Source organism: Lycorma delicatula, chromosome 2, assembly GCF_047948215.1.
Source record: "Lycorma delicatula isolate Av1 chromosome 2, ASM4794821v1, whole genome shotgun sequence".
Taxonomy (NCBI): Eukaryota; Metazoa; Arthropoda; class Insecta; order Hemiptera; family Fulgoridae; genus Lycorma; species Lycorma delicatula.
This window is the reverse complement of record NC_134456.1, coordinates 152,703,969-152,729,306: the sequence shown is the minus strand read 5'-3', so window position 1 is coordinate 152,729,306 and position 25,338 is coordinate 152,703,969. Positions and strand designations below refer to the sequence as shown.

General features: G+C 28.5%; 2 protein-coding genes across 6 annotated transcripts in view; one reads left to right on the top strand and one right to left on the bottom strand.

Moving 5' to 3' along the window:
- Window positions 1-200: 200 nt before the first annotated feature.
- mRpL3 (mitochondrial ribosomal protein L3) lies at window positions 201-19,772 on the top strand. Its single transcript, XM_075356500.1, has 8 exons — window positions 201-435; window positions 4,148-4,274; window positions 7,259-7,507; window positions 10,522-10,653; window positions 13,819-13,979; window positions 15,538-15,727; window positions 17,374-17,480; window positions 19,580-19,772. The coding sequence occupies exons 1-8, from the start codon at window positions 374-376 to the stop codon at window positions 19,716-19,718; spliced, it is 1,167 nt and encodes a 388-aa protein (XP_075212615.1). The 5' UTR covers window positions 201-373; the 3' UTR covers window positions 19,719-19,772.
- Window positions 19,773-23,936: 4,164 nt separating this feature from the next.
- Window positions 23,937-25,338, bottom strand: part of LOC142319328 (uncharacterized) — a 62,351-nt gene continuing 60,949 nt past the window's right edge. For 2 of the 5 annotated variants that reach the window (XM_075356494.1, XM_075356495.1), the window contains exon 8: window positions 23,945-24,287. In XM_075356494.1, the coding sequence (XP_075212609.1) occupies window positions 24,205-24,287 (83 nt within the window). In that variant the 3' untranslated portion in view covers window positions 23,945-24,204. Of the gene's footprint in view, window positions 24,288-25,338 lie in introns of all 5 variants that reach the window. The other 3 variants (XM_075356499.1, XM_075356496.1, XM_075356498.1) reach the window with 3 other exon arrangements.

The following is a 25,338-nucleotide window of genomic DNA, read 5'->3' as shown; positions in this document are numbered from 1 at the left end:
GCTGTTTTCTTTTCAAAACGTTCGTTATTGAAAACTTAGTGTAGAAGTCAAGTTGCACTAATAAATTTTGAAATTTTAAAAAAATAACAATATTTTAAATCTTTTTCACACAGATTTTTAAGTAAATCTAATTAGTGGTTATATTTTTCTCGTAAGATTGTATTATTTTTACATTTTATGTTGGTATTTAATATACAAATTTTGTTCCATAAAAGTTCGTGGTTGTTGTAGGTTATGTTGTTACGTTGCTAAGTTTTATTTCAAATAGAAATTGATTATTTCATTATGCATAATTAAAAGGTGGATGATACCCTAGCAATTGGGATATTATTTAACAATATATATATATACACGTATTGAATATTTTGTTACCATGTTTTGCCTTCAACAGATCAAATGGTTTAAACCGAATGGATATTGCATCACTAGGATAAGGTTAGTAAACGCAATGAGGGTAATTCTGGTTCTAATGTATATTATCTGTAGGCTTACCGTATTTGTTTGGTTCCAACCCAGGACGTATTTTTGAAATTACTTAAAATGTCTTAACAGTTAACTGAAATATTGAACTTTATGTATTCAGTTGTAGTTTTCACTTTATTTAGAAGTGGTTTGTTTGTTTTAATTTCATCATAAAATTCACAACAAGAAAGTTCTGAATTAATTTTAACATTTAGTAGATACTGAAAGTCTACCCCCTTCTGCTGGCCAAGTGCTTCCCATAATTGAAAAAACTCTCTCAACAAGAGCAGTTTCCCAGGCAAAGATATCGCAAACAACTTGTGCAATTCTTTTTTAAGTTTTGTTACTCTTAGTGTATATATGTAAAAATATTTATAAATTATTAAACAATATCTTCTACATTCAGCAGTAGAGAATCACATGCTGTTTGTACTGAACTGTGCACAGTGTGGCCGAAAAACTATTTTGTAAAATAAGTCTATCAACATCACTTAAAACGTTTCTGAACACATTTTCATTTCCCTTTCTCTTCACACCATCATAATTACTATTATCGGCAGTATAACGAACCAACTTTTTTCAAGTTTGTATTTTTTGACTCACTGCAAAAGATGCTGATTAAAAATTTGATCAGTTTCACCTGACACTTCATCAAAATTTATAAGTTTAACTTGAATTCCTTCCTCCAGACCAAAATATTTTACAACAAGTTTTACTTCACTTCTGTTTGAGCTAACTATCATTACTGTTTCATAATTAATGTTTTCCAAAGAACGCAACACATCATCAAATATAAATGACTAAATAACATTAACAATAATTGCCTCGGTTTTGGTTCTAGCAGATAAAAATTTTGGGTCATATAACTTTTTAACCAGTTTAGATGTTTTGAAACCGAGTTCGTGTCTAGTAGTGTGATATGAAAATGTAACTTGTTTAGCAGCACACTCCAGATCACTGTTATTGTTATTCCCATTTGTGGCTTTAAAAAAATCTATTATTTTGCTGAATCAGTAGCGTTAATACCACTCCTATGTTTAGTTGTCTTCAATATTACCTTTTCCTTTATGTGCAACAGAAAATTCTCCAGTACACAGTGTGCAATAAACACATTCATTGTTACTGCCATTACACAACTTCAGAAATTTGTATTCCTGTTGCAGGTTAACATTAAACACACATTTTCTTTTGTCCATTGCTAAACAATGAAAAAACAAAAAAAAAACAATTAGAAATAAAATTATCAAAAACATGTAGACAAGTTACTTGTCTACTTGGCAAGTTACTTGCCAACTGACTAAGTAAAAAGTTGTGGCGAGACTGGTAGCCACGCCTCCATCAAAATCGACAAAAGTGCTTACACCAAGGTCAGCTAAAAGATACATGACTATAAGGGAATGTTTAAAAACACTATGTTGAACATATAGGTTTAAAAGTTTTAAAAATCCTCACCAGTCATAAAATTCTCAAACCGGACAGCACTAAAAAAACTAGGACTGTCCGGGCTAATCCTGGATGTGGTAAGCCTAATTATCTGGCCCCTGGATAGTTAACTGAATTTGAATAAAAAATTTTAATTATTATTCATTTTTTCATCCCTGTCGCATAATTTAGAGTTTAATAAAAAATTTCAATTCTGTCATGAAAAATGATAGAAAAAAATCGTTATTCTGAACTTTAAACTTTTAGAAAAAAAGGTTTTCATTATTTCAGAAATTATCTTATCTTCACTGGGTTTAAATATAAATTAAATAATTGTAGTTAGTTTTATTTTATTGTTTATAAAATATCTTAATTTTTTCTGGTATTTTTTGTGAAGTCAGTGTTAATCGTTTAAACCAAGGAATTACTTTTCTTATGTTTCCAGAGAATTTCCAAAAGAGTATTTTAGAGATTAAAATGTTGATCTTTTTTACAAATGAAATTTCATGTTTTTTCCAGAGAAGTTGTGATAAATCATTATGCAGTAGAACATCGTGAGTGATGACTGTCCATCACTAATCAGTGTTTAAACAATAAACACTAATTAATCCAAAATACAAGAAAAAATTACAAATGTAAAAAGATACAATTATTTTATAAACAATAAAATAAAACTCACTAGATGTATTTAATTTATATTTAAACCCAGTGAATGTAAGATAATTTCTGAAATAACAAAAATCTTTTTTTCTACAAGTTTAAAGTTCTGAATAATGATTTTTTTCTCTTATTTTTCGTGATAGAAACATTATTATTTATCATGACTAATTTCTTGTAAACTATGGAAGAATTATACCTTTTGAAAGAGAATCAGGATGTTTCCGCCTTATTGTAGGTTTTACTTTATTTTCTAGCATATCACAGTAGTACTCCCTCTTGATTGTACATCGTTTTTCCAAATAATTGCAATAAATTGGGCCTTTATAGTTTCAAAACACCATTAGCTTACTTTACCTGCTGTTGCATAGGGTTAGAATTTTTTCCTAGCTGGCAAACACTGATGTTTCCATTCCACATTCAGACATTAGGATTCAAGCCAAAAGTGCTAAATCCAAGTTTCACCACAAGTTATTACTTGTTCAATCTACAAAAGCATTACCTTTGCTAAAACTATCATTGTAAGTTGCATACAAATGTGAATTGGGTATCTGTGATTTTGAATCTACTAGCTCAGAACCCACGTCGAATATTTTATGTGGCAATCAGATTATCATGGATAATGGATGAACGCTGTTGATACTTGCACTAGGAGTTTCAGCAGTCTCCTAAATTTGTCTACTCTTGCAAATAAAGGATTGATACAGATAAATTGCAAAGCATCAGTCAAAACTTCCACCAGACTTCTGCTATGATGAAAATTAGTAACACTTGTTCAATCCACTTTTCCTTGGTTCCATGTTCTTTTCCACAATTCAAAATTTGTGTGGTTAATAAACTTTTTACCATTCTGTTTTAACATCCCCAAGTGAATTTCAATGATTTAGCACCTTTAGAGGATAAAAATTTAATCACAACATGCTCTTCTTCCATTGAATTTGTTTCAAGAATGGCAGACATTTTGAAATAAATAGAGATTATAATAACAGAAATTATTTTCACAACTGATATGTTTTATATCAGGAATGCTTACTACCTCTAAGAAATAAAATATATTCATTGAAGTCAGCTTGTATGCTCAAGGGTAGAACTTAAAAAAAGTTTATACAAGTTGAATAAATTAAGAACTTCTTTCTTTTTATTGTTAAAAACTGTTTAACAGTGTGAAAGCATTTTCTCTTTTTTGTGGTTGAAGGAGGAGGTTGTAATAAATTTTTCCTATTTATTACATTAATTACTTCTGTGCTGAAGCAGTAGTGTTACATTGTATCTAGTTTTTAAATATCACTTTCTTTATTAATAATTTGTATACAGTTTGCATATTTAATTTTAATTAGACAAGGTTACGGAGCATTAGGTTCAGTAAAGTAACTAACGATTCTGTGTACTGAACTTTGTAAAATATCTAACATAACGCTTACTAACCTCTTCTAATTAACATTAATTATACAAATTATGTACAACTTATTAATGACAAAAGTGATATTTAAAGTAAATACAATAATTAACATACAAAATAACAACAGAAAACAGTAAAAATCAAGTGCCCTCTTAACATAGAAGTACCCTTTCTTTATTGACTTAAAAATAAGAACTTTTTTTGCAGCTTCAGTGGGAGTTCTCAACTATCACAACAAAATGAGCCAGGTGCAAAGTTGCCAACTAAGAAGCATTTGCGGCCTGTCACACCTAAATTACGATATCCTTTATGGTTCTTGAAGAAAGAACGTGCTGTAAGTGTTAATATTTTTCAGTACTGCCTTGAGTATTTAGAGAAAAATTGTTGTTTATAGACAATCACCAGGTATACATTTTATAAGATGTATTATTTTCAACAGCATTAACTGCATTTGACATATAAGTTCAGCATGGAAAGAGTTAACTGGTATGTTAAAAAAAGATTAAAGTGGTATTTCATGGCATAGTGAGAAATTTTAATTATTATGTTTTGCCCAGTTTTTGATTATCTTTTATTGGATAAAATGTTTGAATTTATTTATAAGCCATTAACTTTTCCAAATAAAGATTGTATAAATCATGTTCGGCTTTTTAATAATATTTAACATTTTAAATTCAAGTGTACAGAAATATTTTCAAACACCACAGGTTAGAAAAATACAACTGTTACCAAATAATGTTGCAAAAACCTGTAGAAATGAAAAATGTGTATGGTGCATCTTTTACTCAAAAATTTAAGTGTGACAAATGAAATTGAAATTAATTGGTAGTTTTGAATCTGAAAATTAATGGATGGGTGATTCTTATATAATACCAATTTTTAAGGGTTATTAAGTTGTTTATGTAGACATTTTTAAATAACAGTAAATCCTCATGGTATAGTGAAACTGCTGTGTTCCATTAAAAGAAAAAAATGTAGTACCGTTTCAAAATTGGAAAAATGCTTTCAAATCAATTTAAAGCATTTATTTGTGCAGTTTGAGGTTAATGAAAAGAATATAAACTTTTAACTAAATAACAGAAAATGGCATTTATAAAAATGTTTGGTTTGTTGTTCTGGTTTGTATACACTTGCTTCTAGCACAGGTGCAATCAGTACATTTTAGAAGAGGTATTTAAAAGTCTGCTTTTACTGAAATTTTTGTAAACAATACTGTAGAAATAGAGCTGATAAGTACTGAATATACTAAATGACATTGGTATATACTAGATGAAGAAGGCTTTAAAAACCATCATCATATTTAAAAACATTCAATATAAATAAAACTGACATTTTTATACTAGTAAATTTCTGTGGTTCCAATTTTTTTAATCAAGCTGAAAAATTAATTTTAAAAAACAAAACCCTCAAAAACAGATATGGCACCTAAGCGTTAATGGTGGTCCATTTGATTTTATTAGAAATTTTTCATATTAATACCTTACTGACAGTTTTATAGTATTGTGATTTATTTGTAACAGAATATAATCTTTACTAATTGATGAATTATGAGGAATAGAAGTTTTTTATTGTAAAATTCAGCGTTATAATGCTTTGTGTTTTTTTCCCCCATTCTACACAAAAAAACCAAAAACACAAAACATTAACAAGAGTTATTTTGTACATCTTGCACAGAAAAGACTAAATTAATGTCTTGATAAGAAGAATCTTCATCCCAAGTTCTTCAACTAAGATATTATTCACCTATCTGAATGTTATCCTCCTTTTTCCTTAATTTTGAGTTTACACAGTATGTCTAAAAAGTTCCCAAACTAAATTAAATAAAAATACATATTTAAAGGTAAATTAATTTACTCACATTAGCCCTCTACATAGAACCCTTCTCTAGTTATACACTTTGTGGAATCGCTTTCAACTGATCGCTGCAAGCCTTTTGGATGGCCGGATTGTCATTGAAAAAGTGGCCTTTCATCTTCAACTTGAGTTTCGAGAACAGCAAATAGTCTGCTGGAGCCAAGTCGGGTAAGTAGGGAGGAAGGGATAAGATGGTGATTTGATTTGCAGTGTAATAACATGTTAAAACTGTTGCCATGTGTGCCAGGGTATTGTCATGCAAGAGACCAACTGCTCGGATCCTAGTGCTCAAACTGGATTTGACAAATACGATGCATCAGGCGTTTCGTTACTTCCAAATAAAATTTAGAATTCTTTGTTTAACCAGTTGGAATAAATTCATGATGAATCCTTTCAGTCGAAGAATGCAATCAACATCATTTTCACTCTTCATTTTTGCTGCCTGATTTTCACTAGTCTTTATACTCCAGGACTCAAACAAGCATCAGATTGACGCTTCATTTGCGGATCATATATGAAGCACCAGCATTCATTCCCAGTTACAGTTGTTTGCAAAAAATTTGGGTCACTATTGACAGTTTCAACGAAGTCTTGAGCGCAGGAAAGATGCACCTGTTTTTGTTCTTCAGTCAACAAATGTGGAACAAAACAAGAGCATACCTTTAGGCGGTTCATTTTTTCTGTTAGAATTGTACTTACACGTACCTTGTCTTTACCAATGTTTAGCTCTTCTGCTAGATGAGGTTATTCAAGCAGGCATGCATGTACGTCCAATGACTCTACCATCTTTAAACCACTTCATCATATGTATGTTGTAGTACAAGATGTGGCTTCATCACCAAATGCTTGCTGTATCACAGTATAAGTCTCAGCAAAAGATTTTTGAAATCAAACAAAGTTTTATCGCACTTCTCTGTTCTATGTCACGAGCTCGCATAAGGTCTCATGAACACAATGTACACAGCCGAATATAACTCAAGACTGGAGTGATGAAATGTGACACTCATCAAACATCGTACTACATAGTTCCTTGGTTCGCCGAGAGATGATACTATTTGTATTGACAACAGAAATTTAGTTCGGGAACTTTTCAGACCTAATGTAGACTCAAAAAGACAATTACTTTTATAGATATCTCACCAAATGCCCAAAATTGTCAACCTAACTGACAATTAACAGCCTCATTGTTTACTTTATGTAATCTAAAATCTTCCTCCTTATAAACCCAATTCCTCTAGTTTATCTTGAGCATTTTTTCTGAAGAAGTATGTAATTACTATTTGAAATCTAATTGTTTAATATATTTTCTCTATCTCAGTGGAATTCATACATACAGTATGCTAAGTTTTTGGTAGTATTTTCTTTTTTTTCAATTTATGTTATCAGGGTATTTTGTTATATTAAATTAGATTCCTCTTAGAGTTTTCCAATTAATTCTTTAATTTTTATTCTTTTTTTTTTCAGAACTATAATGAACGATTAACTGCAGAAAATAAATTATTTGTCAATGAAATAATAAAGGAAAAATATGGGCCACCTGCAATTATCAGTGGCATTTCAACTTATCAGTTGAAAACGCCATTAAAGAAGGAACCACTACAGAGAGGAGAATGGATGCTAAAAACCAGAAGAACTGGACTAATTGCTCGGAAGATTGGTATTTATCCAATGTGGACCAAAGAAGGACGACATATGTTAACTACATTGTTACAGGTTATGATTATGTATAAATGGTTTGATGTTAGTGATATTTTAAAAGTTATTTCTTCTGTAAATTTTATGAGTATCAAATAGGGGAGGATACGTTGATAAATCTTTTTTTATTGCTGCTTTGATGTATAAAAATCTTTCGAATTACTGATTTATGTTTTTATCAATCCATATATGTCTAAACCAGAAGTAAAAGGCACCAATCCATTTACTTTATTTTTTTAGAAATCTACTTTTTGACATTTTTCACATTGTTTTCAGAGATATAAAGTACTTATACCCCAAAGCAGAGCAACGGGTGGCAGTATGACATTGTTGCAGAACGAAAATTAGTCCTGCAGGAAGGTTGTCCACCCTGCAAATGAAAATTACAACTGCAAATAAATCAACTGCTGTGTAAACAAAGAATGATTTGTAATTTTTTCATAAATAATGGAGAAATTGAAGAACAGACATTTTTCAAATTCATTTATTTATTTACTTATCTAGTTATGTATACATGGTTTTTTGACTTTAATTTATATTTTACCTTATTTCTTTTGTTACATATATTTAATACGAAACAGTTTTTAAATTTAAGCAGTTGTACATAGAACTTATCTCTTAAGAAAGAGGGACCATCATATAGGGGTGTGTAAACTTCTTTTGTTTTTCTTTCACCATATATGATCTAAGTATATATATACTTGTACGTGCCAGCGCTGTTATTTTTACACACGTTATATAACCAGTCATTATTTGCATTGATTTCTGACAATTAAAGCTATTCAAGAAATTACATGTCTGAAAAGAGTTTTCATTGATAGGATATTGTCATTTATTATTTAGAGGAATGCAACTATTTTAAAGGTTAAGTACCTTTGTAAAAAAATATTTGTTGAATACTTGAATAATGAAATGTGTATAATTCTCTTATAACTTTACCACACTAATTCGGCTTTATTAATCAGATAATATTTAATATATATATGTCAGTAAATACACAGTTTTTTGTATAGTGTGTGATTATGATGTAACATGAACTTGAACTTTCATTAAATAATTAAATGAATATAAAAATGTTCTTAATAATTTTTTTTCTCATCTACATATGATTGCAGTATTTTACATGTAATTATAATTTAAAAAATAGTTACTAGAAATGAGTGATTATGTCGAAAGTGCCATACACTTTCAACATAATCAAAATAACATTGATTTAATTATTAAAAAAAGATTTTTTTCTTTTTCATTAAAAAAATGTTTTAAAATATTTTTTTTTTTTTTGTTAGTATTTGATGTATTTTTATATTCATTATATCATGGGAAATGAATATCCAAAGTAAATTCATTAAGATATGTTTTTTAATTCCCATATATTTCTTACATTAACTTGAAGCATGAGAATGATCGTCCGTCCTCACATATTCCATGAAATCCCTACCCTGATCTGGTAACTCTTCTCACGGAACAACATTTGTTTAGGTGTGTCAGTAGGCACTATTACAAAAGACAATTGTTAAACGGACCTGTTACCTTTACTAAAAGGGGTTTCTTTTAGCCCCTTTCTGGATCCCTCCCATTATTATATTTTCTACTACTTTCTTAATTGGTAGGAATCCATTACTCAGGTTCGTTATACTGGTCTTGTTACAATATTATAATTAGATATCTTCTTCCAGCTTCTTCCCTTTCGTAATGCTTGTAAGCAACTTGGCCCTTCCTTATCCGCTACCCTTTCCATCAACTTTTCTCTCTTTGATCCTATCACTGGAGACAATTTTACACAGAAAATGTTTCAGTCAAAATGTTTTCCTCTTCATTTTCATCTTACATAATTCTGCTCCTCTCTTATTCTTATCTAGACTAATATTATTATTAATTATTATTTCAAAATTATCCATGACTTCCCTTCCTTCTTTCTGACTCTCCACAATTCTGATCCAAGTGATAACGCCCTCCACATAAAAGCATTAGGCAAAACCTTTTCGTCTGTTAAATCAGAATCTAACTTATCGTCAGTAATCCTTTTACCTTATTTTTTAAAAACCTATTTTTCCCCCATAGATAGTTTGCATTTTACTTCCTCCATATAGCTTTCACTTAGTCATTCCAAAATACCAAAACTTCCAAAATACTTTAATAACTTTATATATTATGTTTTCATCTTTCTTCCAGTGATAAGTTAACAGAGCCAACTTTCTCTAAATTTTCTCTTTAATTATCTTCATTTTAAACTTTTCTCAGTCTTACAGTATTTTACATCTGAACTCCAGTTCTGCTACTAATTCTACACATACTTAATTGCCCTTATTCATTCACCTACCACTAAAATGCCTCTTACTTTTTTTAATACTTTCTCTATTAATTTATCTGTGTGTATGTATGTATTTTCAAACATATTGGTGGTAACAAACAATATTTTTGTGTCGCTCCTCTTCTGACATGCATCCCTTCTTTTTCATCATTTCCTACTATAGCTATCATTGATCTCATTTACAGTTACTTAATTAATCTTCCAAAAATACAAATTTAATCTATTTTTATTTCTTGTAAAAATAAAATAAAAATTGAAACATTAAATCTTTTTCTGAACATATTGTGGAGTTGTTCTGAAACAGTGAGGAATTTCTTTGAAATTTATGAATTGTATGGATGCTGTCATTGAAAAAAAATTTATATATATATATATGTATATATGTTTTTACATATATAAAAATTTTTTTAGTATACATTTTTAAATCAGTAAAATTTGTTCTCTTATAAGTACTAAACGTAAGAAATATTCTTAAAATTATTATGAAACTTGCATTAGAATGTTTAAGCCAACTTTTTTTTTATCTTGTACCATTGTAATAGAACATTGCAAACTCTTGTAAGAAGATTACTCTCACATGGAACTTTTTATATGTAGAATAAATAAATGAAACTGATAAAAAAATTGCCATTTTTTTTTTTCATACCTGTAACCAATTATGACTATTCACAAAATCATGAGATCCTATTGTTACAAATAATGTACATGTTTTGTGTTACAGGTGGTTGATAATCACGTAGTCAGTTATACGCCTCCTGAGGAATACACTCCACATTTAAGAGTACCACGATTTTTAAGAGAAAATGAATATGGTTGTCTCTTAGTTGGAGCTGAAAGTATGGATCCACAAATGGTAAATCATTGTTTTGGTTTTCAAATATCAATTAATATTTTTATTTGTCTTATAGTGGGTGAATTTTTTAGGTATTCTTTGCAAGTTTTTTTATTCTTTTTTTTTTCTTTTAGTTATCATGCTACTCTACTCAGTTACTAGTATAACTTAGTCTTGGTTACATTGCTCTTTTGTAACTTTTTTGTTAGTGCCATAGTTCTCCATCCTGGGCCTAAAAAAATTTCTTTATGAGCAGTAGCATGTTGATAAACTTGTCTCTTTTGTACATGTTAAAGCATCAGAACATGTTACTATTATTTTTCCATTTATACAAGAAAATTATTTTATTTTAGGCCCACCTATTCAATTATAATATTGTTTATTCTTTCTGAGAATGTAAATTTATTATGCATAAAATCTTATTTGAAATTTTTGTAATAATATACATATATATCTCAAATAACAAAAAATAACCACCAAACACAGTAACAAACCTAAAAAATGAATACCAAAAGTCGACTTTCATGGGATCCTGCATAAATCTTTATATATAAAAATGTTAAGTTTGTTTGTGTATGCTTCAAAAACTCAAAATGTTCTGCACCGATTGAGCTGAAATTTTAGCACGATATATAACCCGCATCAAAGATTGTTTTCATCTATTTTTAATAAATCTATCTATCTATTTTTAATTTGTACAGTTTTTTAATAAATAAGAGGTTAATAAATCAGATGGAAATGTAAACAAAGGAAAACCAATCAGATCAATGCAAGATGGCCGCTGTCAAACACAACAACCAATCACAAAGAGCCCGTATGGCTGTTGCCAATGTAACAACTGATTAAGTAACAAATTTCTTTGAATTATATTTAACAGCTAAAACATCTGTATTTTATTTTTAAAAAAAACACCAAAACAAAAAGAAAAGCCACCAAGAAGGATGACTTACAGTATGCAAACAAAAAAAGTAGAAATAACCAGAATATTGATTAATTAATATTGAATATTATTAACATATATTAACTACATTAACATTTTAATTGCAAAGTATATGTTAATATTTTTAATGTTTTTATTTTAATCCGCAAAATTTATATATATATATATATATATAATTTTAATTTCACAGATCAGATTATAGAAGTCTTTGTGTTCATCTACACACTTATTCATTGAGTGATGGCTTAGGTTTGATTAACTGGATCTTCTTACAATGTGAATAGGACTATTCTTTTTGGACCAAGACTTACAAAATTGTTGGATTTGTGAAACATATAAATATAAAACTGTTGTGTTTGAAATGTAAAATTATGCATTTTAAAACAAGAAGGGGAGAATAAATTTATGGAACTTATAAAATTTTTATTTTATTTACTTTTTTTTGTAAGATGTAATCTACTGATGGTGGACCAAGATAATGTATAGTAAAAACAAAGTTAAAGTTTAATGCTTATCAATGATTCACAAAATCCAAATATTGCTTAAGTTACTCTGGTAATGACCTAAGCATTGACATGAATATAAAAATATGTTCTGATGAGCATTTTATCTCATTCTGATGAGCGTCTTATCTAATTAATTTTTTTTATCATTCTGTGAAATTTGAGAAGCGTTAAAACTTAACATAGAGAATAATTAAAAATTTCAAATTATAGTCTTTTAAATAATTGTTGATTAGTTAGAATTGAAAATTTTATGAAGTAAATAAAATCTTAAATATAATTAATAGCATTATGAAGGCAGTGATAATAAATAAATTTATCATTTTTTCTTTCTTTGCCTAATACAAAAAATTAAAAACATTGAAAAAGTACATTTCATCACACTGCCCACATCTAAAACAAACTGTATTTATTTAATGACAAGAGTTTAATTATATGATACAGGAAAATAAGCAGATTATATTTAAAATTTTTTTTTTATGCACTTGCATATCAAAATGAATGTACAAAATGTCCCTATTGTACACTGATTCAGACATCAACTCTTTTGTTCATGTTCATTACAACTTTCTTTAGAGTTGCTTCATTGATGTTAGATATGTTTTCTTCAACATATTCTTTCGATTCATCCAAAATGTTTAGGTTGATCTTAAGAACAATATCTTTCTGATGATATCATAAATAAAAATATGGTGGTGAGAGGTCCGAGGACCTGTGGAAGCAGTCATAAAAATTCACATAATAATCTGTAGTCAAGTGTGTGGAATATAGCACACTTTTACTGTAACCAGTGGTTTCACTGTTTGGATTCAAGGTTATAAAATTTGTACTATTTTCTGAATATTTCAGTAAAAAAAAAAAAAAATGGGTTTTTTATTCAGCATGCAACATGAAGTTGCATGCTGAATAACAAATTTATTGATAATTCAGAAATTCTCAAAACTCCATAATCTATTGTTAATATATCCAGAAAGCCAAAACCATGCTTCAATGAATAAAAGGTTATCTAAAACATGCACACTTCCTCGAATGAAAAGAATTAAACTATTTACAGTTCTGAAGTCATCTGTTAAAATCAGGCTTGCCAACTTCATGCATTATTTGAACTCGATATAGGGGTAACTAGATTTTTTATAGCCTTATGAACTACCACAATTGAAAGTAGTTTGTTGAGAAAGTTTTGTCACTTTTCATTAAATCGACATAACAGGTATTCCAACTTTCATCATGTAATACTGGTAAGCGACCACTATGTTTACAATTAACTATATTTCCTGTTTCATGAAATCTACTAAACATAAAATAATCAATTTATTTGGTGCTGGACTGTTGATGAAATTACTATTAAAACATTTCTGCATTCAGAATAAGACTCGGTGATTAAATAATTTTCCAATGGACTTATGAAGATGACATGCTTACACTGTTGAAATAGATATAGGAACAATGAGTTAGTTATTGATCTATGCATTTTGGCCTTGTTTAGTATAGTCTCAAAAATATCTGCCTTGCCAGGAACACTGAATTGAATAATAAATTTAGAAGTGTTGGGTCAGCATCTGTTTTGGGTTGTGTGACTTTATTTATGAATGCATTGTTTATTTTTTTAAGGATAGAAAGAGGATTAATATTTGTATATTCAATAAAATTTATAATAACTTTTATTACATATATTTTGTTTTTCGATTCTCTTAGAGTTTTTGATAATTATATTTGTAATTAAAATGATGTACTTTTTTACAGTATACTAAACAATATACAGGATTATTCAATAAAGCTGGTTTAATGCCTAAGAGAGTTTTAGCTCGATTTATGGTCTCCCCTGAAGCAGCAATACAACCCGGCACTCCACTTTATGCATCACATTACAGACCTGGTGATGTTGTAGACATTAGAGGCACCACGTAAGTTAAAACCATCATTATGGCTTATTCTTATTTAACTGCAATAATTATAATTCTTGTTAATTCATTTCAGTAATCTACATAAATTTCTTCATCCAATATTCTGGGCCAGGAATGGATTGTAGATTACTATCATGTTTTAACTCTCTTCCATAATTTTTTTCTTTAATCGCCTTTTGCTCTTCCTGTTCACCTCCTCCCAGTTTAAAATTTTCTGTGTGCTCTTCTTTATTCCCGCAACCTGTCATTGTGTCCAGTCCAACTTAGTCTTGCTCTGCCAACCCTATCCATCATTATTCATGAGGGCCCTTTCTGTGTTTGTGAGAGTTGTGCAAACCCTATGGTGTTAAATGACAAACAGGATTATTTGGATCCCCTTCTCTTCTGTCATGTCTGCAGTCTTTTCCTCTAGATTGGTATTATTTGTTCTGATGCAAGTACTGTTTACTCTAAGGTTGTTCATCAGCCCCGTTTGCCTATTCCTTATTCTTTTCAACATTTGCTGCTATTAGAAGATTGTAAGATTAGGAGATTCTGTTCCACTGTGCTTTGCTGGAAGTAAGCAAACTCATTACCACTGTTTTTTTTTTTTATAGTTAAGTTTTAACTTTACAAGGTATGGTCCAAAAAATAGCAAGAATTAAAATTTTTATCAAAAAAAAATATTGTTTTATATGATATTGTTCTCTTCTAACTAGTCCACCAGAGATGCGACAAACTTATGCCAGCATTACTTCCAGTCCTTAAAGCATTTGTGGAAAGCATTTTTTGGTTTAGTCTTAAGGTAAACCAAGTTGGCACTTCAGTAGTCACTTAGCAGCATCAGTATGATGTTATCAGCTAAATAATCATGAATTAATAGTGAAGTGTGAGTGGAGCATTATTGTAGTGCCAAATCCAATGATTTTTTACCAATATTTGTGCTCATTTTCATCACATTGTCTCACTTAAACGATGTAAAACCGCTAAGTAATAATGTCTGTTAACCATAAAATCTTGTAGTAAGAATTCATAATGGACGACACCATTTTAATTGAAAAAACAGTCACAAGTACCTTAACATTGATTTAAACTCTGTGTGCAATTTTTGGCTGTGGTTCTTCAAGGAGCTTCCATCGGGTTGAATGATGAATCTTTGTTTCAGTATCATAATTGTATGCCCATGTTTCATCACCTGTTATGGCACATCTCAACAATTCTGAGACAGCAGTGATGTCAACTAGAAATTGTTCTGAAATGTTGTTTTTATTAAAAATTCGGCAGTTTTGTAACAAACTTTGCTACTGCTTGTTTCATACCCAAGATGTCAGTCAAAATTATTTCACCATGACCCATAAGAGATTTCCACCTCTTCACTAAATTTCTAATGATTCTACGATTATCGATCACAAGTTCCTTTATTTTGTCAATATTTTCATCAGTTGTATATTCATTTATTCAGATTAGTTCTTATTTGAAGTTTTTTATATGTTGTTTGCAAGTAGTTTTAATATCATAATTACCAAGTTGAAACAAATAAAATTATGATAACTGAATTATGATTTTATATTTTTTACAGTATCAATAGAGGCTTCCAAGGTGTAATGAAGCGTTGGGGTTTTAAAGGAATGCCAGCAACTCATGGTGTAACAAAGACACACAGACGACCTGGAAATATAGGTGGTGGTAACAAAAAAGCTGGAGTATGGCTTGGAACTAAAATGCCTGGAAATATGGGACTTAGAAAAAGAATTCACCGTGGTGTAAAGGTATGAATGAAAATGTTCAGATTAAAAATATTCATAAAAAGTTTTGGGATCAGCTTCTTTCATAATTAAGTGTGAGTGTGAATGAAATGTGTAGGAGTTCAGCTTCTGGTATCAATGGATATTATTTTTTAAGATAAATAATAATATCTGAAGTGCTAATCTGTTATGAGTTTAGTTAATCTTAGTGTCTTGGCTAGTATGTTTCCAAATGAATTTAAAACAACAAAGATATTTCTTTATTATAGACATATTTTCATAATAATTATATTTAAAATTTTTGGAAGTGTGTTAAAAATCAATCGGTAAAAGTACTGTGTGTATAATAATATCTAGTTGTGGGTAAATTAATTTAGATTTTTTTTTTTTTTTAATTTAGCTATTCATTAATACTGTGGACAGAAAAAATTATTCTATTAATAAAAAAATTATTTATGAATGTACAAGATGATCATTGGTCTGGTTGAAGAACTCTCTGTGTGGTAGGAAAGTATATAATCTCAGTCGATACTGTCAAGTGATTCACTTGATATCAGTTTTGGTGTCATTCAAGGGAGTAAATTAGAACAAATTTAATTAATTTATCTGTAGTAGAATTAAATTAAGGAAACAGGTCTTTGTTATAAGAGTTAAAAGAAGAATTAGAAAAATAACAATTGTTACTTTATTGTTCATAGAGAATTTATGAGACTGAAGAGTACCTATTGATTTTAGAAAAAGTGTAACTTATCATCCAAAAACAAAAATACAACCAGATAAGTGTGAAAACTACTGCACTATCCAAGATTTCATGGATCAAAAGTGATACTAAAGTGATTTATTAATAAATATAATGTGGGGGAAAGGAAACTGATACGATTTCAGAAAGGGCATCTGTACAAGGAGGCCATCAGACTAATCTTCAAATGAGGGTTTAAGAATAATAAACCATTTGTAAATTTTGAGAATACTTTTGAAAATGTACAATGGGATAATTTGTTAAAATTTTTAAAGAGGTATTGAAAAATAGGAAAAGAATTTATAATGATGTTCATTGATGATGTTCTTGGCAGAAACCAAAATTGAGTGAAACAAATTGGAACAGTTGAAAGTGGTTATTAAAACTAGCATAAGGTGTTACTTTCTTTTTAAAGTAGCCTCATTTTTCAACCTTCAACTAATTCAATATTGTACCTGTGTTATGTACCTATGTTAATAACCAGAAGTCTTATTTATAATATTTGTACAAAATGAAAAGCAAATTATGCTTTCAGTTACTGCAAACTCCAGATTATCATTTTACATATTTAGGATATTTTAATTATTTATCTATTATTTTATTTTTTAGTATTATAAATAAGAATTAATTTATAATTTTGGGTTTATTGAAATCAAATAAATATCTTAACCCCACAAACTACAAAGAGGGCTGCTGCATAAATTCATATATTTCACTTCTTAGTTGTTGAATTGTTAAATAAATCCTGAAATTACAAATTTTTTCTATTATAATTTCAGGCATTTTAACCTGTTTGCTGTCTGTTTATACTAACAAATACTTTTCATTATCTTGAAAAAAGGTTATATTTTTCTATAGTATCAGATGACATAACTTTTAAAATGTAATGGTTAAGTGCTTAAATAACTTTTATTTTATTTGCTTGTTGCAGATTTTGAGAATCAATACAAAATACAATGTAATATGGGTAAAAGGAAATGCTGTACCAGGAGAAACGAATTCAGTAGTTTACATTTATGATACTTTATTACCACTTAAGTAGGTATTCTATTTATGTCGCTGTAAAATTTTGTTTTATATTTAATACCTTATTAGTAATTTGTTAATTTTTATTATCTTTTAAGGTAATGTATGATGGGAAACTGGGAAATAGCCAGAATTATTTATTTTAATGTTTGTTAGGTTGTGTACAGATGCTGGATACAATGAAAATAGATGTGATCTTATTCGTGTGAAAACAATTTTTTTGTCATTTCATTAATAAATTAGATTTGAAGTTCAGTTACATAAATTTTGAATCATGAGTAAATGCTAGACTTTGCTAGGTTTTTAATCTGGTGTTGCCATGTAATTTAATGTAATATTTAAAACTTAGAAGATATTAAAAGAAAATTAATTATGTTTAAAATGCTCATTATATTATAAAATATTTATTTAAACACTACACCTATAAGGTAAAAAACAATACTTTTTCACTTATTCAATGTCAAAATTTTACACTTATTCAGTGTAAATCAGTGCAAAATTTTAAACATTCAACTACAAACAATTCATCAGCCTTATTTTATTGGGCACTGGCTTCAAGAAGTTAAAATTAGTAAAAATTAAAAAAGTAATATTTTTTACTTCATAATATGTTTTTTTTTTAATTTTATTTATTCAAATTATGTATAGGTCTACAAAAAACAGTTCCCAATTGAAAAAAAGTCATTCACAAGAAGCTTGATTTTTTTTATAAAAGAAGAGTAGATGGAAAAAAAATGATGTACTGAAATTACTAATAATCATAAGTTGATTCTCTGGAATATGTCTGTATATTTTTAACCTGATTTTTTACTAATTAATTTTCTTAAATCTTCTATGAATGACATCAGAGTTTATGAGTTCCTTATAGTAATTCGTTTCTAAGCAATAATTACAATAAAGTAAAAAAAAATTAATCTATAGACATGTATTTTTTCACTTATAAAATCGTTCACTTAAATGGGGAAAACATACAATGGGATATTGGTATAGATCATAGATTCTCAAACTTTTTCGCCCACTGCGCATATTGAAGATCAAAAATTTTCTAGCCCCCCAAAATGTTTAAACTTTCCATCTGTAATGGTAATAATATACCATCTACGATTGGTATAAATCATTTGTTCTCAAAGTGGGCAATAAGTTGTTCTCAGTGCCCCCTTGTGGGCACTGGAGGCCTTCAGTTCGGGGGGGGGGGGGGTAGAAGGCTCACAGAAAATTGGGGAAAAAGCACATCAAATTCATCCTTCACATTATTATAAGTGTAATTTTTCAATTGAAAACATTGTTTTAATTATTGTATTGTTATATTGAATATGCTGTCAATATTGTTGTTATGTAACTACATAGGTACAATTGTAATTACTTTCAAAAAAAGTAATTTTAATAAATATATTTCCAAATACGATTAATGTGTGGTTTTAATTGCTCTCATTTAAAATGTAAGTTTCAACTCAGAAGTAGAATATGTCACATTTAAAAACAATAATTACAATTGCTGTTTTTAAAAGCGCATTTTAAAAACAGTAGTTCCAATTATTATTTTTAACAGGTGGTAAATTTAAAAATTTTGGGGACGCTAGAAAATTTGATTCTCAATGTGGACAGTAGGTTATAAACATGTCAGAGGAAATTCCACTATAAAATAAAACAATCATCAAATTTGAGCATTTGTGAAAGAGTTAAGCATGAACATTTATATAAAAAAAGTAAATACAAGTTGAATTAAGTATCTCATTCTTTTATTGAAATAAATTAAAACAAAAATAACAGTAAAACTTAAAAAACTAATAAGAAATTTAAAATATCTTTCATATATATGTTGTCTTTATGAATTGCTGGAAATCTTGAATTGTATTTTCATTTAAATTATAATTAGAATTTTTATATAAAGCAAAATTTGTTTAAAAATTACATTTAACAAGACAGTAGTAGATAAGTTAACAATAGGTGACTAAAACATACAAAACAAATGTATTATAATCCTCAATTTGCTGTGAAAGGGAATCATTAAATACAAAAATACTACAATTATAAATGTTAAGAGTTAAACTTTATTTTTGTATAAAGTAATATTTGAATAAAATATATAATGAATATTTTTCACTTTTCAGAAAATTTACATCAAAACCACCAGGTTTTCCTACACATTTTCCTGAAGAAGATAATGAACCACTACCAGAAGAGCTATATGATGATTCAATACACTACTTTGAAAATCCTTCTATTACATATGAAGTTGAAGAAAAATAATCATAACTTTTAGATGTACATTATAATCTTTAAAAATAAATGTTTTTGTATCTATCTTATTCTATTTACTAATTTTTTTTAACCTTATAATTCTTTATATAAATTGTCTTTATTTGTTATCTACAACTATAAATTGAATAATGGGTGATTACAAATGAAAGAAACAAAATACAACCTATAAATCACATAACAATGATCATAAAGATAAGAATGTTAGTGGCTGTAATTATAATGACATAATGGATTTCAAATATATCCATAAGAAGAAGAATTATCGGCAATTAGGTTGTACGACAAGTTTGATAGTCAACAGAAGTTGATAAAAGTAGAGAATTATGTGTGGTAGATCACCCCTATCTTCATTTAATGTACATGAAAAAAATCTTGATGACTTTCTAAGTAATGTTTATAAAACTGTTCAATTTAATTAAGAATAAAATGAATGAAGATTCTGATTTATTTCAAAATCTTTTTGAATTGAAACTCAACTTTAGTAACGTACTATTCTTTCATTTATTTGTACTATCAGCCATGTAACGCAAAGATTACCTATTGTAGGATTCCATAGCGAAGTTTTTCAGAAGCATTACCTATTGTATGCGACAATTATATTTCTAGGAAAATGGACGTTGATAAACAAAAAAAAAACCATCAATTATTAAACAATTGTGTTATTTTTAATCCATTTCAACCACATGTCATTTCTAATGAAATGAAACGTGCTCAATTAAGCCTGAAGAGGTACAAAGGATGATAATAGTAATAAGCTTAATAATACATTAATATTGTATAGTAAGAATAATTGACAGAATCTCTGATTAATTCTGTTTGTGATCTGTGCGATTGCAATGATGACAATTGTTGTATGCGAATACCTATTAATGAGTATTTATATGGTTATAAAGTTAATTATGAACACGATGATACTGTATACGAACATTATTTGCCACTGTAAAAAGATTGAAAAACGTGGTCATATCAGCTTACCACCACCAATATCATCGAAAAAGTTCACTAAATGGTACTGGACAACAGACTATGGGCATATCAACAGAATGCCTGTAGTCTCTTCTTCAGTTAATATATGACAAACACATGTTTGTCATGTGAATCCACCACTACACTCCTGAGTCAACAGTCAACCTGCCTTGAAAAAGATGAAGACTATTCCATTGGCCAGGAAGGTGATGGCAACTGTTTTTTGGGATAGTAGTAATAGAATTTTGAGACCACATCTGAAGAAGAAAGTGCTTTTCCTTAGTGCGCCTACTCACCCTTAAACAGTTGCCATGGCTACAATTCACGATCTGGTCCCAAGCGACCTACTTGTTTTCCTAACCTTAAAGTTTCACTTGGAGGAAAGAGATTTTCATTGGATGAGGAGATTATTATATACAAAAATGCCTCTTTTGCAGAGAAAGATGCCAGCTACTATTTGGAAGAGTTAGAGGTAAGATAGAAAGAAAGCATTAATGAAATCATGATTGATGATTCGTCACTCACATTTGTGGATATAGTTAGCATTGTTTATCCACAATCTGGTTGACAACAGTATATATTGAATGCCAACTATGCTACTGTTTCAAAATAAAAATGCAATTTATTCACATATATTTATATATAATAGGAAAAATGTCAATATATATATCATGTGTTTGTACTAAGAAAAATACTATTATTACGATGCTGTTTGTAATAATAATAGTAACGATATTTTAAATATAGATACTTCTACTATTACTAATGTTATTAATACATTTGAACTTGCTATATAATTTAAACATAAACAAAAGTTTTGGAGTAATTGATAAAAATAATAAATTATTCACCATAAATATATACAATTATATCCAGATAATGATACAGTAACTCAAGCAATAAGTGATTGCATAATTAAGATTTGACATAAAGGCTTGATTCAGGTATTGGTTTACTTGATAATTATTTTATTGATTTATTAGTTATCATTTTCTATAAATGTATAGACAGCTGAATTTAATATAAATTTATAATTTAAACCACTATCATTAAGACACTTTTTTATGAATGTTTACTTGTCTCATTTGAACCAAAGGCCAATATATGGACACGATCATCTAAGGATTATTTATATTAGTTAACAACGCAATCAATGGTATGTTATTTCTCCTAATCTTTGTGTTAGGCATTTATTATTAATCATGAAGAATTTTTTGAAATGGTAACTTTGTAACAGTTGTGGATATAAATATTTCCGAAGGTCTATTAGAAAGACCTTATACATAACTATCTTTATTACCAATCATAAGTAATTGGAATTAAAATGATAACATAAAAAATTAAGTAATAACATATTCTTCAAAGGTCATATCTGGAACAATATTTTATTTGATTTGTTATTTCTGGTTTTGTTGATATTTTTTAAATATTATTGTATTAATGTATATCCCAAAATGCATGCTTATAATTGATGTAATTGTAATTTTCACTTTCATATTGCTCCCATATAATATAGACTATTGTACAACATACAGATACAAATACATACAATAACATGTGTATATGCACAAACACTATTGGTTAAATTGGCTATTTAGACTAAAGGCTACTTTAGTTGCATTGAGACACCAAAATGATGTACCCCGATCTTACTTCATTATATTTTTATTTAATCTCTAACTTGTTTTTTATTAATGTATGGTACTGTGTTGATTATTTATTTTGTTACTTATTGTCTATACTGATATATATGTACAATTATATAATTTCAATTGAAATTGTAATTCAAAAATTGTTGATGTTATCATTATTACTTGTAAATTTTGATTATAATAAAACAGGGAAAAAATCATTGTAACATTTTTTGTCAAGCAGTATGGTCAATCCTATATGTTTTCCTTTCCTCTTTATTTTTAATATTAAGATGTTTACTATTTTTTCTGTAAATATAAACAAGTTTTGTTTATATTTGGCTATGTTTAATATGTATTATTGTATTCAGTTATTCTTTTAGATGTGGAACTATAGACATGAACAGTATCACCTACAGATATTACACATAAAACATGTAATTGTAAATAAAGAATATACTTGAAATATGACTAATTGTATTCTTAATTTGTGAAAAAAGTATGATCTGTACAGCTTTTCCAGGAAATAGCATGAGACACACTTAGGCAAATCTTGTATTTATTGCACAGTTTCTCGAGTTTTTTGTTCCTTGTGTTGTCTACTGTTAATGACTCTCTCCTTAGCTTACTCCTCCTACCTTATCGCTAAAGTAAAAAAACCATCTTCTTCGTTAATATCCTGCACATCCAAGCAGAAATATTCAAGCATCAAACATCATAAAAATATTTTAACATAGTTTTCAAGCATTTCCGGAAAACTAGTCTGTTGCAGAATTTTATATTTTTGAACTTGCTGATATTATACTTGATTTCAATACATGGTGCAAACACAGTTAAATCAGATAGAACTTTCCCTTTACAAACACCATTTTTCTAGTTATTTTTTCCAGTTGTGGATGTATCACCTTATTTTAATGGTTTTTTACCATACTTTGTCCTGAAATGTTGCTGCACAATAGAAATGTTTGTTTTGGATAATTTGAGGACAGGAAAAAGCTTTCTCTACAAAAGTTGTGACCATCTTCCCAGACTGGTTTTGTGACTTATTAATCAACAAACTTCAATTGGAAATTTAAATTGCGAAATTTGATTCATCAGAAACTGATCAATTATTTAGTTGGTAGCTCAAAATAAAAGAAACAAATAACTGGTTGTGATTAATAATTAATGCTTGGGAAACTCCATTCCCCAACTCCCTGAATTTATCTGTGGCATATAGTAAATATATACAAGATCAAGACCTAGACTCCTTCAGCACCTAAATGGACCCATACTGATTGTTGCTGAAGATTCATACTCTCTCGTATGAGTCAGTGTAAGCCAGAAGACTGCACTATACGATTAATATAGAATGTTATTTTAAACAATCTAGAAGATATCTTATAAATGATTGTAATGAATTAATGAATGACAAAATTTATTTAGACAGAAATGTGGTCCAAACCAAACTTAATGTATTACTAAACTATATTAATAATATTAACTTATATAAAGTCTGTAATTAAGATTCTTTTAAAAACCATTTCTATAAGTGGTGAATATTAAGATATTGTTCAATTAATAAATATGTGTTAAACACAAAATTCTAGTATTTATTAGATATTCAAATACAGTAAACAAAAATTATAAGATAAAGTTAAGTTATAAATAAAATTATAAATATTTAAATAATTTTAGCTTTATAAATGTCAAATTTTATTGTAGAAAAATGATTAAATACAATGATAATGTAAAAAAATAAACTATTTTACTTTATACTAGATAAAAAAGATTATCTTAAATTTAAACTTATTTTTCATTAAGGATATTTTTTACATTTCACAGTATTCCAATATTTTTAAAATTTTAAATTATGACGCTAATTTAGTAAAATATATTTAATATTGCAGTTCAGCATATACTGGTTCACTTATTAGACATCGAGCACTTCTGGGATGATCATAATGAGCTTCTCTTAACTCTGTAAATAAATGATGTATTACTTAGAAAAACATGTTGCAAATATAGTAATTATAGGTAGAAGCAAGCAAACACCTTTAAAGTGTACTAAAAGTTAAAAACACCACACTTTTATCCTGCAAGTTAGCGACATTCTTTGAAGAATGGCTGACTGGTTACAGCGTGATACTGGAACACCAGATGACATGAATACACAAAATTAGTATGAAGATGTTGGCTCTTCTTGCAACATGAACAGTTCTGTTATTTGCTTTTTGAGCAGTCAGTGAATGAAAGCTCAGTATACTGATTCATGTGTCACTTAAGCAGATGTTAACTTTGTAACAGATTCTATTGAACTAGATCATTAAATAAATTGGTGAAATTTTAAAAATTTAACAATGAATGAAGTAGCTGCCTCTGAATTGGCTTATTATCCACAATGTTCTGCAGTTCCACTAGGTGGCTACCATACCTTTTAAATACAGAATTGAAAGATACTTTTATGATGGATGCTTAAAATACTGTTACCAGTGCAATATGGGCTAATATCCTCAAGAATTGTCAGAAACCTGCAAACATGGTCTTCTGAATACAGCTGTTTTCTTAAAATTGCTTTACTCCTTACTGCCTATTTAACTATTGCAACCACCTTGAAAAAAATCTTACAAGCATTTCTACATTCACCATATTTTTCAGATCTTTTCTCAAGTGATTTTCACTTCTTTTTGAGTAACAGATAGGAATTCTTTCTGGCCCAATAAAAGGTGAAGTTGACAGTATGACAGTATATACTTAACTCGGCTATAATGACATGACTTTCTAGTGGTATCTATAAGTACGATCTTCAAAAATATTGTTGTCTTTGAAATGCATACCATAGAGACCACGTAATAAAAATAATAGAGTGGATTCCTTTTGTATTACAAAATTAAGATATTTACTTCTCATTTGATACTATTTGTTGTTAAATTTCCTACCAAATTACAAATTAATTTTTACTTATATAAAAAAGAACATTATTATAAATTTCAACAATTTGCAGGAAAAAGATTATGTAGAGTCATGGTATA